Source organism: Tachysurus fulvidraco, chromosome 18, assembly GCF_022655615.1.
Source record: "Tachysurus fulvidraco isolate hzauxx_2018 chromosome 18, HZAU_PFXX_2.0, whole genome shotgun sequence".
NCBI classification, from domain to species: Eukaryota; Metazoa; Chordata; class Actinopteri; order Siluriformes; family Bagridae; genus Tachysurus; species Tachysurus fulvidraco.
The window spans coordinates 20,618,257-20,634,226 of record NC_062535.1 but is presented as its reverse complement, the minus strand read 5'-3'; the positions used below and the strand labels follow the sequence as shown (position 1 = coordinate 20,634,226).

General features: G+C 41.1%; 1 protein-coding gene across 1 annotated transcript in view; it reads left to right on the top strand.

Annotated features, from left to right (window-relative positions):
• Positions 1 to 7,009: 7,009 nt before the first annotated feature.
• LOC113636950 (integrin alpha-M-like) overlaps positions 7,010 to 15,970 on the top strand; it is a 50,635-nt gene continuing 41,674 nt past the window's right edge. Inside the window, exons 1-6 of the mRNA XM_047803426.1 lie at positions 7,010 to 7,146; positions 9,228 to 9,345; positions 9,537 to 9,637; positions 9,721 to 9,788; positions 12,854 to 12,968; positions 13,109 to 13,239. Of these exons, the coding sequence (XP_047659382.1) occupies positions 7,119 to 7,146; positions 9,228 to 9,345; positions 9,537 to 9,637; positions 9,721 to 9,788; positions 12,854 to 12,968; positions 13,109 to 13,239 (561 nt within the window). The 5' untranslated portion in view covers positions 7,010 to 7,118. The remainder of the gene's footprint in view (positions 7,147 to 9,227; positions 9,346 to 9,536; positions 9,638 to 9,720; positions 9,789 to 12,853; positions 12,969 to 13,108; positions 13,240 to 15,970) is intronic.

Genomic DNA, 15,970 nt, shown 5'->3' with positions numbered 1-15,970 from the left:
AGATCGGAAATGATAAACTTTGAAATTATGAAGAACGATGCTCTAAAACCGAGTTAAAGGATATGATAGTGACTGCAGAAAAACGTGAAACAGAGTTAAAACAAACCTATGAGAGTATTCGTGCAATGAACTTCCCATCTCAAGATATAAGAAGGAGAATGGATAGCTGCACTTCAGTGACTAGTGAAGTAACTGCACTGCTGAAAAGACATTGCGCTGAAGTTGAAACTAAGGAGTTTCATTCGCAGGCTGTAAAAGAAACACTCCTCCAGTTACTGCAAAGAGATGACGCCAAGTCAATTTATGGATCAACTGTGTTGAGAGCTGAAAAGGAAAGTCAGCAGGAAAGTCATATGTCAGTATGTCAGAAATTTCAGCTCAAAGAAAAGAGGTGCTAGCCCAACAAGAGAGGTTAAAAATGCTGGAGGAACAAAGGGATCTTGAAGTCATGGAACTTGAATATATTGTGTACGCAGAAGAGGAATCAAGATTGAATGCTGAAATAGGAGATACAAAAGAAAGATGTGCTTTGCCTCCATGTGAGCATCCGCTGCAACACAATAACCATTCATGCACCAACGTTTCAACCTTTCAACCTTTAGCTCAAGCTTGGGATTCTCTGAATAAATGCTATGGACACCCTTTTGTAGTTCAAAGAGCATTTAGGACAAAGTTGAGTAACTAGCCAAAAATTAGACCTAAAGAATCACTGAAATTAAGGGAGTTTAGTGATTTCCTTGTTTCCTGTAAAAATGCAATGCCTCATGTACATTTGAACAAATGTTTTAAACTCATGGTATCTTAAGTATGTAACCTAGTGAACCAGCATTAATGTATTCAGTGTTAGAGATTTAAGCACTTATGTACGTCGCTCTGGATAAGGGCGTCTGCCAAATGCTGTAAATGTAAATGTAAATGTAAAATGTACATGGTTTGGGAGTTTTGAACGATTGTGAAGAGAACCAGAAATTGCTGCAGAAACATCCTGACCGGATAACAACTCGATGGAATCGGTATGTCAGTAAAGCACTCGAAGAAAAGAAATAACCAAGTTTCGAGTTTTCAGATTTTGTGGCAGAAGAGGGACGCATTGCATGTAATTCTGTTTCCTCTCTACATGCTTTAAAACATGCAGATGAAAGGTTAGCGAAAGAGCAAAAATGTTTCAAAGCCAGTGCTCTGATGCAAAATTTTAAACCCATTGCAAAGAACGTGAGTGCATTGTAAAGAGAAACCGGTACCAAACTCAACCCTTCTGCTACTTGAGATAAGAGACAATTAGCATGTGTCTGCTGTAAACAAAATGACTTTATATATAAATGTGAAAGGTTTGTGGCAATGCCTCTTGAGGAGAAGAAAAGGTTTGTCATCAACAACAAGATGTGCTTTGGTTGTCTCAGAGTTGGCCATATCTCCAAAAACTGTAGAAAGTGAGCAACTTGCAACGTTTGCAGGCAGAGTCACCCCTCTCCACTTCATGAAGAATGTTTTCAAGGAGGAAAACCAGAAGCTTCATCTGATGAAAGGGCTTCCACTACCTTATGCAGTGTGGGAATGGACAACTATAATCGCATTTCAATGGTTGTTCCAGTATGGCTCTTTTTCGCAACATAGAATAGCCCAGAAATTCTAGCCTATGCATTGCTGGACACACAGAGCAGTAATACATTCATCAATCAGGACATCTGTGACAAACTGCAAGTAAACACAGAACCTATGAAATTAAATCTGTCTACAATGACTGATAGAGCTACGATAGAGAATTGTCAGAGAGCAGATGGACTAAGAGTGAGAGGTTATAGTTCGCAAGAGTACATTGAGTTGCCACTAGTTTACACTCGAGATTACATTCCCTTGGAATGAGATAGCATTCCTACTTGCAAAAAAGCTCAGAAATGGATCCACTTGCTCAGTGATGCAGACAAAATGCCAGATTTATTGGATTGTCCTGTAGGGCTTCTAATTGGCTATGATTGTCCAAGAGCTCTAAAGCCAACCCAGGTGATATCAGGGAAGGATACCGAACCCTACGCAGTCACAACGGACTTAGGCTGGAGTATCCCTCAATAGTTGCTCTAGAAATGTAACAGGGTTCTGCCATCGCATATCGGTGAAGGAACTTCCAGCTATTACACCTGCCTCTATGACTAGGACATTAGAAGCAGACTTTCGGGATACAGATTCAAAAGAAAGGACAATATCTCAGGACGACATTCAATTAATTCAAAAGTTCGATGAAAGGGTTCAACACAACAGAGAAGGACATGTGGAAATGCCCTTACCTTTCAGAAAGCGTCCACAGTTGCCGAACAATAAGCAGCTTGCCATGGTTCATTTGAAATATTTGAAAAGGAAAATGGAGAGAAGTCCTAAGTACAGAGAAGACTAGGTGAGATTTATGAGCGGTGTCTTTAGAGATGGAGATGCTGAAGAAGCAACTGTCATGCCAAAAGCAGACAGTACATGGTACATTCCACATCACGGGGTGTACCATCCCAGAAAGCCAGAAAAAATAAGAGTGGTATTTGACTGCTCAGCTAAATGTGAAGGCATGTCTCTAAATGACCACTTACTCACAGGGCCAGATTTAACAAATGCTCTGACTGGAGTGCTGTGTAGATTTCGTGAGCATCATATTGCTATTGTTTGCTATGTGGAGAAGATGTTCCATCACTTTCATGTCAGTCCAGAAGATCGTGATTTCCTGAGATTCCTATGGTGGGAAGAAGGGAACACCAAAAAGGAACCCGAGGAATATCGCATGCGAGTGCACATTTTTGGAGCAGGATCCTCTCCAGGGTGTGCTAACTATGGCATGAAATATCTTGCCAGCAAATATGAAAGGGACTACCCACTGGCAGCAAGCTTCATTCGCAAAAACTTCTATGTGGATGATGGTCTTGTCAGTGTTGATTCCAATGAGAAGGCCAAGAAGTTGATTAGCGAGGCAAAAGAGGTTTTGGCTAAAGGTAACCTGCATTTGCACAAGTTTATGTCCAATAGCAGAGAAGTTTTGAGAGCAATACCAGAACATGCCAGTGTAGTGAAGGATGTTGATCTGAACTACAATGAGCTTCCAATGCAGAGTGTACTGGGAGTGAAGTGGAACATAGAGACTGATACATTCTCATTTAAAGTTGACCTTACTGAAAAAGCTGCCACTCGAAGGGGAATTCTATCAGTGGTGTGTACGACCCATTAGGTTTTCTTGCTCCAAACTCAAATCAAATCAAACTTCATTTATAGAGCACTTTAAAAAAAACAAAGTTGACCAAAGTGCTGTACAGAAATATATATACACATAAAATGCTGAACTCATACAAGTCATAAAAACAAGAAAACAAACTAAAAACAAAATGACAAAATCAGGTGTTAAAAGCCAAGGAAAAAAGGTGGGTTTTAAGAAGCGACTTAAAAGAAGACAATGTAGAGGCCTGTCTAATGGGCAGTTTTCCTTCCACATTTTAGGAGCTATTACAGCGAAGGCACATCCCCTCTAAGCTTCTGATTAGTTTTGGGCACATTCAGGAGCAGCTGATCAGCTGACCTGAGAGAACGGGTGGGTCTATAAGGGTGTAGCAGCTCAGAAATGTAGGGTGGGGCAAGACCACTTAAAGATTTAAAAACGAATAAGAGAATTTGGGGGTCCTAAAATGTATGGGCAGCCAATGAAGTGATGCTAAAATAGGGGAAATGTGTTCGTATTTGTGCGGCCAGTAAACAGACGTGATGCAGCGTTTTAAACCATCTGCAGTCGAGCAACAGAAGACCCACTGACCCCCACATACAGTGTGTTACAGTAATCCAACCGGGTGGTTACAAAGGCATGAATTACTGTCTCAAAGTGATGCCTCAAACGAAATGGCTTTAGTTTGGCCAGCTGCCTCAATTGAAAAAAGCTTGATTTAACAACTGCCCTGATCTGACAGTCAAGTTTAAGGTCAGCGTCGATTTTAACCCCTAGATTAGTTATGGTTTGTTTGTTGTACTGGGCTGAGGCCCCCCAAATGAACAGAAGGGGTCCCAGTGGTACCACCAAAAACCATCATCTCTGTCTTTTTTTCATTAAAGCTCAAAACATTAAGAGACATCTTAATCTCCCTACACCTTTATTGGAAAAAGAGTGCTCCAAGAGATGTACAAACGAGGGGTAGGATGGGATGAACCTCTTCCCTCTGATCTGAAGCCAAAGTGGGATATATGGCTCCATGACTTGGAAAATCTCCAAAGGATTCAAATACCAAGATGCTTCATTCCTGAAAATATGGGCAAAATCCAGAAAATTGAGCTGCATCATTTTTCAGATGCCAGCAGGGAGGGTTATGGGCAGTGTTTATACATCAGGACTGTTGCTGAGGAACAAGTACGTTGTGCGCTGGTCATGGGAAAGGCCAGAGCAGCCCCTACGAAGGTTTTCGGCATACCATGCCTTGAGCTGACTTCAGCCACAGTTTCAGTGGCAGTAAGTCATCTTCTTAGAGAAGTGCTAGATCTGGAGATAAATGAGGAGTTTTTCTGGATTCCCAGATAGTATTAGGGTATATCAAGAATGAAGCCAGGCGCTTTATTGTTTTTTTAGCTAATCCTGTTCAGAAAATAAGAGACTCTACAGATCCAAAGCAGTGGTTCTATGTGGAAACAAGTCAAAATCCAGCAGATTGCACATCTAGGGGTTCCAAGGTGGCAGACCTAATTGACTCAAGTTGGTTGAGAGGCCCTATGTTTCTATGGGAAAAAGAAATTGTTACTCATAAAAATTCCCCAAAGCTTCTTGTAGGTGACCCTGAGGTAAAGGTCCTGAAAACAGATGCCTGTGTAAAAGACAACTTTTTTGAATACTCGGATTGGAATACAGCACTCAATGCAATAGCTAGGATCAAAAGACTTGTGAAAAGAGACAGATCAGGGTTCATTGGTGTAGAGGAGAGAGAGAGAGAGAGAGAGAGAGAGAGAGAGAGAGAGAGAGAGAGAGCAGCTCTTGTGCTTATCAAGGCAGCACAAAAGGAGAACTGAAATGTCTCAGTGAAAACCCTACTAATCTTCCAAAGAATAACAGGTTATACCAACTTGATCCTATACTCCAGAATGAACTATTCAGGGTTGGTGGACAGTTAAGAAAGTCTAACGCAGCATTGGATTTAAAACATCCAATAATTCTTCCAAAGGAAGGCATGGTCACACAGCTAATACTTGATCATTGCCATCAGAAAATTGAACAAGGTCGAGGTGAACCCTTGAAGGAGCTCAGATCCAGTGGATATTGGATAATCGGTGCAAGCAATGTAGTGGCCAAGTACATCAAAAATTGTGTAACATGCAGAAAGCTGCGCAGACCAGTTGAAGAACAGCGTATGGCTGACCTTCCAGCTGACAGAGTAGAATCATCACCCCTATTCTCGTTTTCTGGTATCGACTGTTTTGGCCCCTTCTACACGAAACAAGTTCAGAAGGAATTTAAAAAGGTATGATCTGTTGTTTACATCCTTGAGCTCCAGGGCTGTACATTTAGAAATGTTAGAAGATCTCACTACTGATGCATTTCTGAATGCTTTAAGATGTTTCATAGCAATCAGAGGAGCCGTGCGACAGATCAGATCTGACAAAGGTAGAAATTTCGTGGGGGCAAAGAATGGAGTGGGTTATAGTGGGTGAGTTTCATTCAGGTTCATGTTCACTTTATGGTATTTTTATTACAGTTGTGGGACTATCAGTATTGTAGACAGTGAGAATACAAAGAGAAAGAATTTATCTTCAGCACACTTTCTACTTCCAGATCATCACACTGTGATGTAATACATTTTTTCTCCATCTTTCTCTAAGGAAATTAAAGGAAATTACTTTTCTCTAAACTGAGGGCTGGTCTGATCTTTATAGTCTAAACACAGATCTGAATTTCCATGCAGATGTTGTCTTGGGTCTGAATCCCGCTACTTAAAGGTGCCCTTCCACACAAAACCGTTTTTCCTTGTATTTTTTGATATGAGTTAAGTCCATATGTGTTTGTGTTGTAAATTTGACACAACTGTTACCTACCCGGTCAGTTCTAGTCACTTAAAAGAAATAAGGGGAGAAATCAGATCATTTGGAAAAGCTGGTCAGTCTGACGTCCTAATGATTGAGCTCATTACTATTCATGAGCTCTCCCACTTGAGACCGCGCCCCCAGAATTCGTGTAGCTCAGTGAGTTTCCTATACAGCCAGAATGGCTGAACGTCAACGGGCTTGTGAAGAAGCCATTCTGCCACAATTCCAGGTGATTGTAAACAAAGTTCCTCTAGCCTAGGCTACTTATTGTGCTGGGGGAATGAATAGTCATGCTCTCGTATCCTAACGGTTAGCCAATTGGAGCCAAGCAGCATAGTGTTAGGCGAAGTGATGGAGGCTTAAGCCGAAGGTTTAATGAAAAGGCAGGCAGAGTAAACACACTGTGCACAGAAAACAATAACGGACGCTGGAGTGGAGCGAATGCGGTGCTTATATAGGCAAGTGTAATGAGGAGCAGGTGTGCGAGATCAGTACGTTGGTGATGAGCTCTGAGCGGGCGGGGCGTGAACGGGAGAAGAAGCAGGGTGCTCCCTGACACATAGCTCATTTGAATATTGATGAGAACTGGCTCAAATCGAGCTGAGTCTTCCTGCAGGCTTTCTATACCACACTAGAATAGCTTGAAACAAGGCACTATTTCCACAAAAAATGTTAGTGTCCATTGTAAACTTCAGACATTACCACAAAAGTAATGAAATACATGCGGCAGGGCATCTTTAACTTTCATATTATGTCTGTGTGCGCGCCTGTGTGTGTGTGTGTGTGTGTGTGTGTGTGTGTGTGTGTGTGTGTGTGTGTGTGTGTGTGTGTGTGTGTGTGTGTGTCTCCCTGTCCCCCAGACTTCCTGAACCGCAAAACAAAACAAAAAATGAAGACTTACACATTACAGTGTTTGTGGATGTGAGACAGAGAGAGTGTAATTATTGTTTTATTTTTAAGTCATATTTAAAATCAGTTAAAGTTTAAACTTTTAATACCTTCATGTCTCCTTACACACACACACACACGCGCGCGCGCACACACACACACACATACACGCACACAGAGAGACAGAGGGTTCTACTGATTGGAGGATGGCGTTACTCATCCTACTTTTCTGCGGTGAGTTTTTTTTTTATTTTTACTTCCTTTTAATTTAATCTACATGTTTAAATTTAATTTAATCTAATTTAATCTAAATGTAAGGGTTACACACACACACACAAACAGTAAATATAAATCAATGCCTCCCGGTTGAAGTTTATTTTCCTGTTTTACTTTTTGGTTGATGAGAAACAATAGATTCAGGAAAGTGAAAGAACAAAATAAATAAAAAAACAAACTTATAAGGAAAAAACATTAAGAATGTAAATGTGTGTGTCGCTAAATTAGGCATAAAATTTGAGGTTTGAGGTTTTTCAAATACGCACCTTTTATCAGCAGCAGAATTAAAAAAGAAAGAAAAAGAAAAAGGATTTTAATAATAACATTACTAAAAAATAAATAAATGTCATTTATTATAAACAACAAATATAATAATATTTATAATACATGTGTTGATTTCCTCTTTAATTTGTTTTGTAGTTATATAAATGACAGTTTGAACAGAAGGAGTTCTGATAAAAAAAAAACAAAAAAAAAAACACCTGATAAAAATTATTAAAAAATAATAATAACAACAAACTCAAATCTCTGAACTCGGTGTATAATGCTCTATAACATTACTTTATAACAGTGAACTCGGTGTATAATACTCTATAACGTTACTTTATAACAGTGAACTTGGTGTATAATTCTATATAACATTGCTTTATAACGATAGTGGTATCAGCTGCTACACCCATTCCTGCCGGCAAGAGGAAGCCCTTCCCAAGTACTGAGCACATCCTGGTTCAAGGTCACTCCCTGGTTTTAGGACATAAACACTACCTTCTGTGTGAAGTACTGTTAGTGTTTATGGCTTACTGAGCCATCATCTTGTTCTCTGCCTTTGTACCACCTTGTTTTGTTTCTTTATTCATATGTATTTGTGGCCTCACTGCCTGTTTATTAGACTTCCTCTTGCCTCTGTGTTGGATTCACTTGCTCTGTGTGGTTTTTCATTAAAACACCAAACATAGACACCACCTGCCTCTGTGGTAACTTTAGAGAATACTTTGCCTGCAGGAAATCCAGTGGATGTTTCTCAGCAGCAAACCATTGTAGCTCACCAAGGTGAAATGCTAGCCACGTGACATAATATACGGCCCTAAAAGCTACAAACACTGCTTATGTTCAGGTCCTCTGTGGTGCTCCGGCTATCAGGCCTGAACCAGCTCAGAAAAAAGCTTCTAGCACAACAGACCAGTGCCTTGGTTTTCTGTGTCAATATGACACCTTCTTTTCTCACCAGCTTGAGGCTTACCGCAAGGGCTCAACAAAGTGTGGATTTATGATTCTCCTCCTAATCAGGGAGGCTGGTCTGGGGCAGTGATGCCAGGTCTGGACATGCTTCAGATGGCTGAGATACGTTTACAAACAGCTGCTGCAACTGCGACAAAGCCAAGACACAGCAGCTGATTATGCCATCAAGTTGCAAGCCAAATGTGAGTGTAAGAAGCGTGACCTGACTCTGCCCCATATATTACAATGGCCATTTGACTGAATAATCTTTTCAGGAACCAACACCCCATTCACCCTCTACAGCCATTTCCAGTTCACAACAGCAGTTCTACAGCAACTACAGCCAGGTTTCCTGAGCTTATGCAACTCTGTAAAACCTGAATATCACTGGAAGAAAGGCACTGATGTTTATACTGCAGTCAGCCCTGTCACCAGTATGCTTCCTGTTCAGAGAAATGCATTCTGCAACCTTACAAAAGTTTCTTGATCCAGACATGATATCTATCTAAAAATAATATAACGTCTAACTGAAAATAATAGAATCTGTTAAACATTTAGGAAGTTCTTTTGCTGATGTTTTTTAACATTATATTACATATTTATTCACTTACTCAAATCAATTAACCTTTTATCTTTAGGCCAACAACAACAACAACAACAATAATAATAATAATAATAATAATAATAATAATAATAATAATAATAATAATAATAATAAAACCAGTAATCTTATTAGTGTAACCTTCATTGATGTATTTAACCTTCACTGATGTATTTAAATTTTGAACAAAGGTACTTATAGTAATCTGTCTGTCTCTCAGCTGTCTCACTCTCTGATGGATTTAACATTGATGTGTTGAAGTTAGACGAATTCTCAGGAAATGAAGAGAGTTTTTTTGGATACAAATTGCTGCAGTATCAGTCTAAGGAGACGAAACTGTGAGTATTTATTTATGATGATCAGCTCAGTTTGCATCTATCTATGTGTTCCTGCAGCCTGTATGTTGTAAATGATTGAAGATGATTTAAACTTCAGCTTTGGCTAGGAAATCATCCTAAGTGAGAAACCCAGCATGTGAGGTGATGAGCTGCTGAAAATCATATTGTGTTTGTGTGCTGTTGTTTGTTAGAATTATAGTAAGTGCCCCACTGAGTGCCAACAGATCAGGAGCTATTTTTAAATGCCCGGTGGAGAAGAATGAATGCACCCAGTTTTTTAAACCTAAACCAGGTACACACACACACACACACACACACACACACACACACACACACACACACACACTCAACTAACCAAGCTGTACTGGTCCTCAGACTCGAAGGCGATCAGGTTCTTCGGGATGTCGCTGGCAGTGAGGACGTTTCCATCATCCACACTCACTGTGAGTTTAAAACATTATCACACTGACAGTTTATCACTTTTCCTTACTTCTGGGAAAGACCAAGACACATCATCCTCTACACCTGCTCTCTCAGTGAGGTCACATCCTCTACACCTGCTCTCTCAGCGAGGTCACATCCTCTACACCTGCTCTCTCAGTGAGGTCACATCCTCTACACCTGCTCTCTCAGTGAGGTCACATCCTCTACACCTGTTCTCTCAGTGAGGTCACACTTGAGGTCATACCACTGCTATGCTAAAGTCATTCCTGATTCTGCATGGATCTTAACATGCATCTCATCATCAACTGAAATTTCATTCAACACCACTAAGATGCTGGATATATTCAAAGAAACCTCCTCAAAGCAGGATCTTGTGATCTCTGTAGCGATTTTGGCTCGCGAAGCAAGGTAAATATTTATAAGTAACTATAATGTGTTATAGTGACTTCTAAATATTTTAACCTAAGTTGAAATTAACGGTAATGGAATTAATGTTACACTTATTTGGTCTGTTCATCCGGCGAACAGGCCGTGTAACCTTTATTAATTCTATGAAGGTGGTATCTTCCCGACCAAGAAAGATTCGCACCGTAATTTAAATTAAATTAACTCAATAGAGCATGTAGTTCAGACCAGATATTGCAGGTACCTTAATTTGTGAGCGATACTCAGAGACAATCACTTGTGGCACAAAATTATGACATTTAATGAATGAGACAAACAGAACATAAACTAACTACACAAACAAACAAAAGAAATAGGGAAAACAAAGATGAAAATAAAACAAAAGAAATTAAAATTGGGGAAAGGGAGGAAGAGACTGGAAAGAAGAAATTAGAGATAGGAAGGAAAGGAATGGCAAGCTTAAACTTCAAAATTAATCACACCCTAACTGGGAAATCGTCACCGGAAACTTAAATTCACCTCAAGACACAATACAAGGTTCATACTTAAAATACGCATCTAAATTGGTTGGTAAAGGAAACAGTTACTTGCATTGGCTTACTGCACAAGAGTCCGGATGCAACAGAGAAATCTCTGAGGTCAGTTAGGGTGGGGTCAGACGTTCTTCCAAGTTCTCCTGAAGAAAAGAGCAGTTGTCGTTCTTGGAAGTGAAGCTTGCTGGAACTTCTTTGAAGGAAGATGGAGTCGTCTCCAAGCTGTTCCAAAAGTCTGACCACGGATTAGTGGTGTTTGTGACCATTTAAAGGTCGCCAACTCCACCCATCTTTGGGGAGATGGCCAATACCACGGCCAAGATTTCGGAGGGAAAACTCCCTTTGTGTCAGGTGTCTGTGGGCGTGGTTTAGCTATCAAACTTTTAGATGACTTTAAAGTTTTATCCAAGGTTTATTAAGACGGTATGGCACCTTTAGTGCTCAAATAAAATACACCAGTGTTTGAAAAACGAGTAACCGATAATATTGTGGTCATTTGGATACTAATCATGAAGGGTAATGACAGTATGAAGGCAGCGGTACATTATATACACAGATCATTAATCGAAGGGAATCTGATGTTAATACGATATTGTGTTCTTATAAAAGGCAAAGAAACAAAGATGAAACACAAAACAAAATGCACTTTCATTAGGGAAGTAAAAAGAAAACTATAGCTTTGTATACATTCTGACATCAGACCTTAAAGGGGCATACAGCATTAGAACAGGTATACATTAACATGCCATGATCAGTAATTAGAGTATAACTGATGTTAAATACAGTGTTGTGTTCTGACACATGAATAAAATACACCCCTGTCAGGAAAGTAAGGAGCAGATAATTGTAAGTCAGGCAAGCCTTAAAAGAAGAACACATTACAGCAAGGTTATAAGAATGAGAACTTTAGAGTATATCTACTTGTTTTATTAGTTAGAGGAATGTCTCATTGTGTGTGTGTGTGTGTGTGTGTGTGTGTGTGTGTGTGTGTGTGTGTGTGTGTGTTCTGGTTGAGGGCCCCTATGAGTTCAATCAGAGAAGCCGCATGGGGTTATCTGGTCTTTGTGTAGGCTCCAGTCATTTTGGAGCCAGTTGTGTGTGTGTAAAACTGGGTTTCTCATAGGTTGATTGAAGAGTAGATGTTGAAATTTAGGGTGCCTGGGACATGAAATCTAAAATGACCTGTACCAGACGCTACAGTAATAACTCGGGCTGTTGAGAAGCTGAATTTAGATTGGCCTGAAGAGGTAGTTGGTGTCGTCCATTCTAAGCTGGACGACCGCTTTCTCACTTCAGGCCGTCAGCCACCTGCACGCAGGCGTCTGCCATTTCTTCCAGACCCCCATACTGAGGTATCGAGGTCTTGGAAAAATCCCTTTTCGGCATGTGTATTTTCTCCAGCCATGTCAGACTATTCAGCCATTATGGTGCTTGAAGACCATGGGTATGGAACGATGCCGAGGGTTGAAGGGTTCAGCTACATCTCTCTGGAAAAACTGCATGTAATGTTGGTGTAACTTTGGACAACCAACAATCATTCTCTCCTTACATTGCTAAACACTCTAGTTTCTAAACACTCTGGTTTCTCTCTTACATTTGGAACATCCAACAATTTCATATCCACAGAGGACACTTGGGGCCTTATACATTTTCTACTTTAACCGATCCAGAATGCAGCTGTATTACATGTTATCAACCTCCACAAGTTCCCCAAAACATACACTCCTTCCATTGGATGCTTGTAGCTTTCACGTTCTATATTTTTAGCTCCTGACATTAAAGCATTTCCATAAGCCGCTCTGTATTATAGAACTTTATCAAGAAAGAACTCCTCAAGAAATTCAAAATCCAACCACAACTCCATCGTTCCAAGGCTAAGCACTGGACAAAGGTTCCACTGGAGGTGGCAAAATAAATCATGCTCTTAGTCAGCACAATGCATCAGACTAGAATGTTGACAACACCGATAAATCCATCAAACTCACCAGAACTTAACAGACATTCAGGCTTTACTTCCATCACCGCTCCCCTGATGTTCCTAGAACAATGGGATTCTTTTGTAAAAATGAGACTAACATGGTAATGTTTTAAGTGTCATTTTTATTTCCCATTTGGTGATGATGTAGAGTTGCAGTCCGAGTGTCACTCATGAGTGTGATGGAAACTTGTATCTGAATGGAATCTGTTACCAGTTCAACAGCAGTCTGGATTTCACCACCAGTTTCACCCCCGCTTTCCAAGGTATGAGTGTTCACTCTCATAAACAAAGCTCTTACTGTTAAACAGTAAGCTAAACACTGTTCATATCAGGAATTTATCATGGTGTTGTACTGTAACTAAGACACATAAATATCCAGTTATTGTGGTGTTGTTTTTTACAGAATGCAGTAAGAGTAAAGTCAACCTGGTTTTCCTTTTCGACGGTTCTCAAAGCATGCAGGAATCTGACTTCAATAAGAACAAACACTTCATATGGTACATTATGACAAATCTCAAAAACTCATCTATCGAGGTGAACAAACAAGAACGCACAACACCACACAACATACAACCCACTATAACAACACACAACCCACTACAACACCACACAACATACAACCCAGTACAACACCACACAACAAACCACCACACAACATACAACCCACTACAACACCACACAACCCACTAAAACACCACACAACACACAACCCACTACAACACCACACAACATACAACCCACTACAACAACACACAACCCACAACACCACACAACATACAACCCAGTACAACACCACACAACAAACCACCACACAACATACAACCCACTACAACACCACACAACAAACCACCACACAACATACAACCCACTACAAAACCACATAACATACAACCCACTACAACACCACACAACATACAACCTAGTACAACCATACAACCCAGTACAACACCACACAACCCACTATAAAACCACACAACATTTAACCCACTACAACACCAAACAACATACAACCCACTACAACACCACACAACCCACTACAAAACCACACAACATACAACTCACTACAACACCACACAACATACAACCCAGTACAACACCACACAACACACTACAACACCACACAACAAGCAAACAACTACAACACCACACAACAAACCACCACACAACATACAACCCACTATAACACCAGACAACATACAACCCACTACAACACCAGACAACATACAACCCACTACAACACCACACAACAAACCACCACACAACATACAACCCAGTACAACACCACACAACCCACTACAAAACCACACAACAAACCACCACCCAACAAACAACTCAGTACAACACCATACAACTCACTACAACACCACACAACATTTGCGTTGTGTGTACAAACGTGCTGCCTGTGGACCTAGTAAAAGAAATCAAGCATTGTGTTAGTTCTGGCAGGCCACGTCGTCAAGCGTGCATCAGCTGTTAATCAGCGGTCCATGACGTGCACCAATCCGGTTACGACATCCATATTACCCGACCATTTAAATACCCATTCATAGAGCCGCTCTAGCGCTTTGCTACTGCCGTGATCTAAACCACGCTTCGCTGCAGCCGCGATCTAAACGGCGATTTAAACTTGGCGGCTATTCAGAGTTTAAACCGCAAGCTGTCTCCTTTCGTGTTCATGATATGGAACTATAAGCGGTTGTGATTACCACCGGATACCCGAGCCAAAAGGACAGTTTGACTATGCTTTAAACTTACGGTTAATCGATACGGCGTGCGTGTTCTTGTTATTCCTGGTTCGGACACAGCACGCTGGCAACCGTAAAGCTCTGGAAGGGTTGCGTGAACTGCCAGCCACATCGAAGGAGGTGAGTTTCACTTCCCTCCAGGGCATCTGCAACAGGCGGTGTATAAGGAAAGCCCGAAGGATCATCAATGACTCCAGCCACCTGTCCCACAGACTGCTCTCTCTGCTCCCTCACGAAGAAGTCTCCGCAGCATCTGATCCCGCACTAGCCAACTGAGGGATAGCTTTTCAACTTACTACAGCAACATGCTCATTGCAAATATGCCGCCATCCGCTCAGCTCAGCTCAGCTTCCCCTGCTGCACTTAGCTGAGTGAATATTGCAATTAAAAACAAAAAACAAAAAAAAAAAACATGTGCTTGTTGCAAATACGTGCCAACTGCTCAGCCCAGGGTTATGCTTCCCCTGACTATTAATTAGATCCGGATGGACTAGAGGTTTCTGCAGGGCGCATGCTTCCCCTACCTGTTATCGCTAGCTTAGCATATGTACAACATGCCATCGTCATATCACTGCCACGGGGCATATTCTGCTTCCCCCATTATGCCGAACACTCTGCCCTAACATCTACAACTACAAGCTTGCCGCAAATATGCCGCCATCTGCTCAGCCCAGGGCGATGCTTCCCCTGACTGTTGATAAGCCCCGGACATACTAGCTTTCAAAAGTCTGTTCGAATACCAAGCTTCATGAGCAACCAGAGTCTTCTACAGGGTGCATGCTTCCCCTACCTGTTCCCACTCTGGCACACTACATGCTGTCGTTATATCGCTGCCGCAGGGGCGTATTATGCTTCCCCCTCTACGATTCACACTCGGCTCAACAGACTACAGCAACACTCTAGTCGCTGCTCTCCCCGCTCTGTCCATGCATGCGCATAGACGGGCACGTGGATTCTTGCCCAGAACAGAACCATACCGCCAACACTAACTGTATGCATAAATTATCTTTTAACAAAGTGGTCCTGACAGAAATCAAGCATTGTGTTAGCACCAATCCAGTTATGACATCCATATTACCCGACCATTTAAAATCCCATTCATCCAACCCCCAATCCACCATGCCGGAACCTGTGTTCGTTGTACCAGTTTACGTCATAGATCTCCACATATTTTTCTCTCTCTCTCCCTCTCACTCTAATTATTTATTTATCCATTCATTCATTTATTACTTTCCAAAAACATGTAAGCGAGCATATCTAATACTATGCATGATTATTGGTTCTGTTAAACAGAGGGTCTATTCTATTTTCTAGTCACTGCTCTCCCTGCTCTGTCCATGCATGCGCATGGATGGGCGCGTGGATTCTTGCCCAGAACAGAACCATACCAACAACACTAACTGTATGCATATCATGTAATAAATTCTCTTTTAACAAAGTGGTCGTGACAGAACTTCTGTGTGTCAGAGTTAAGCAGGAGGAAGTTAGAAAGTCTTCACTGTCTAATGTCCTTCACACAA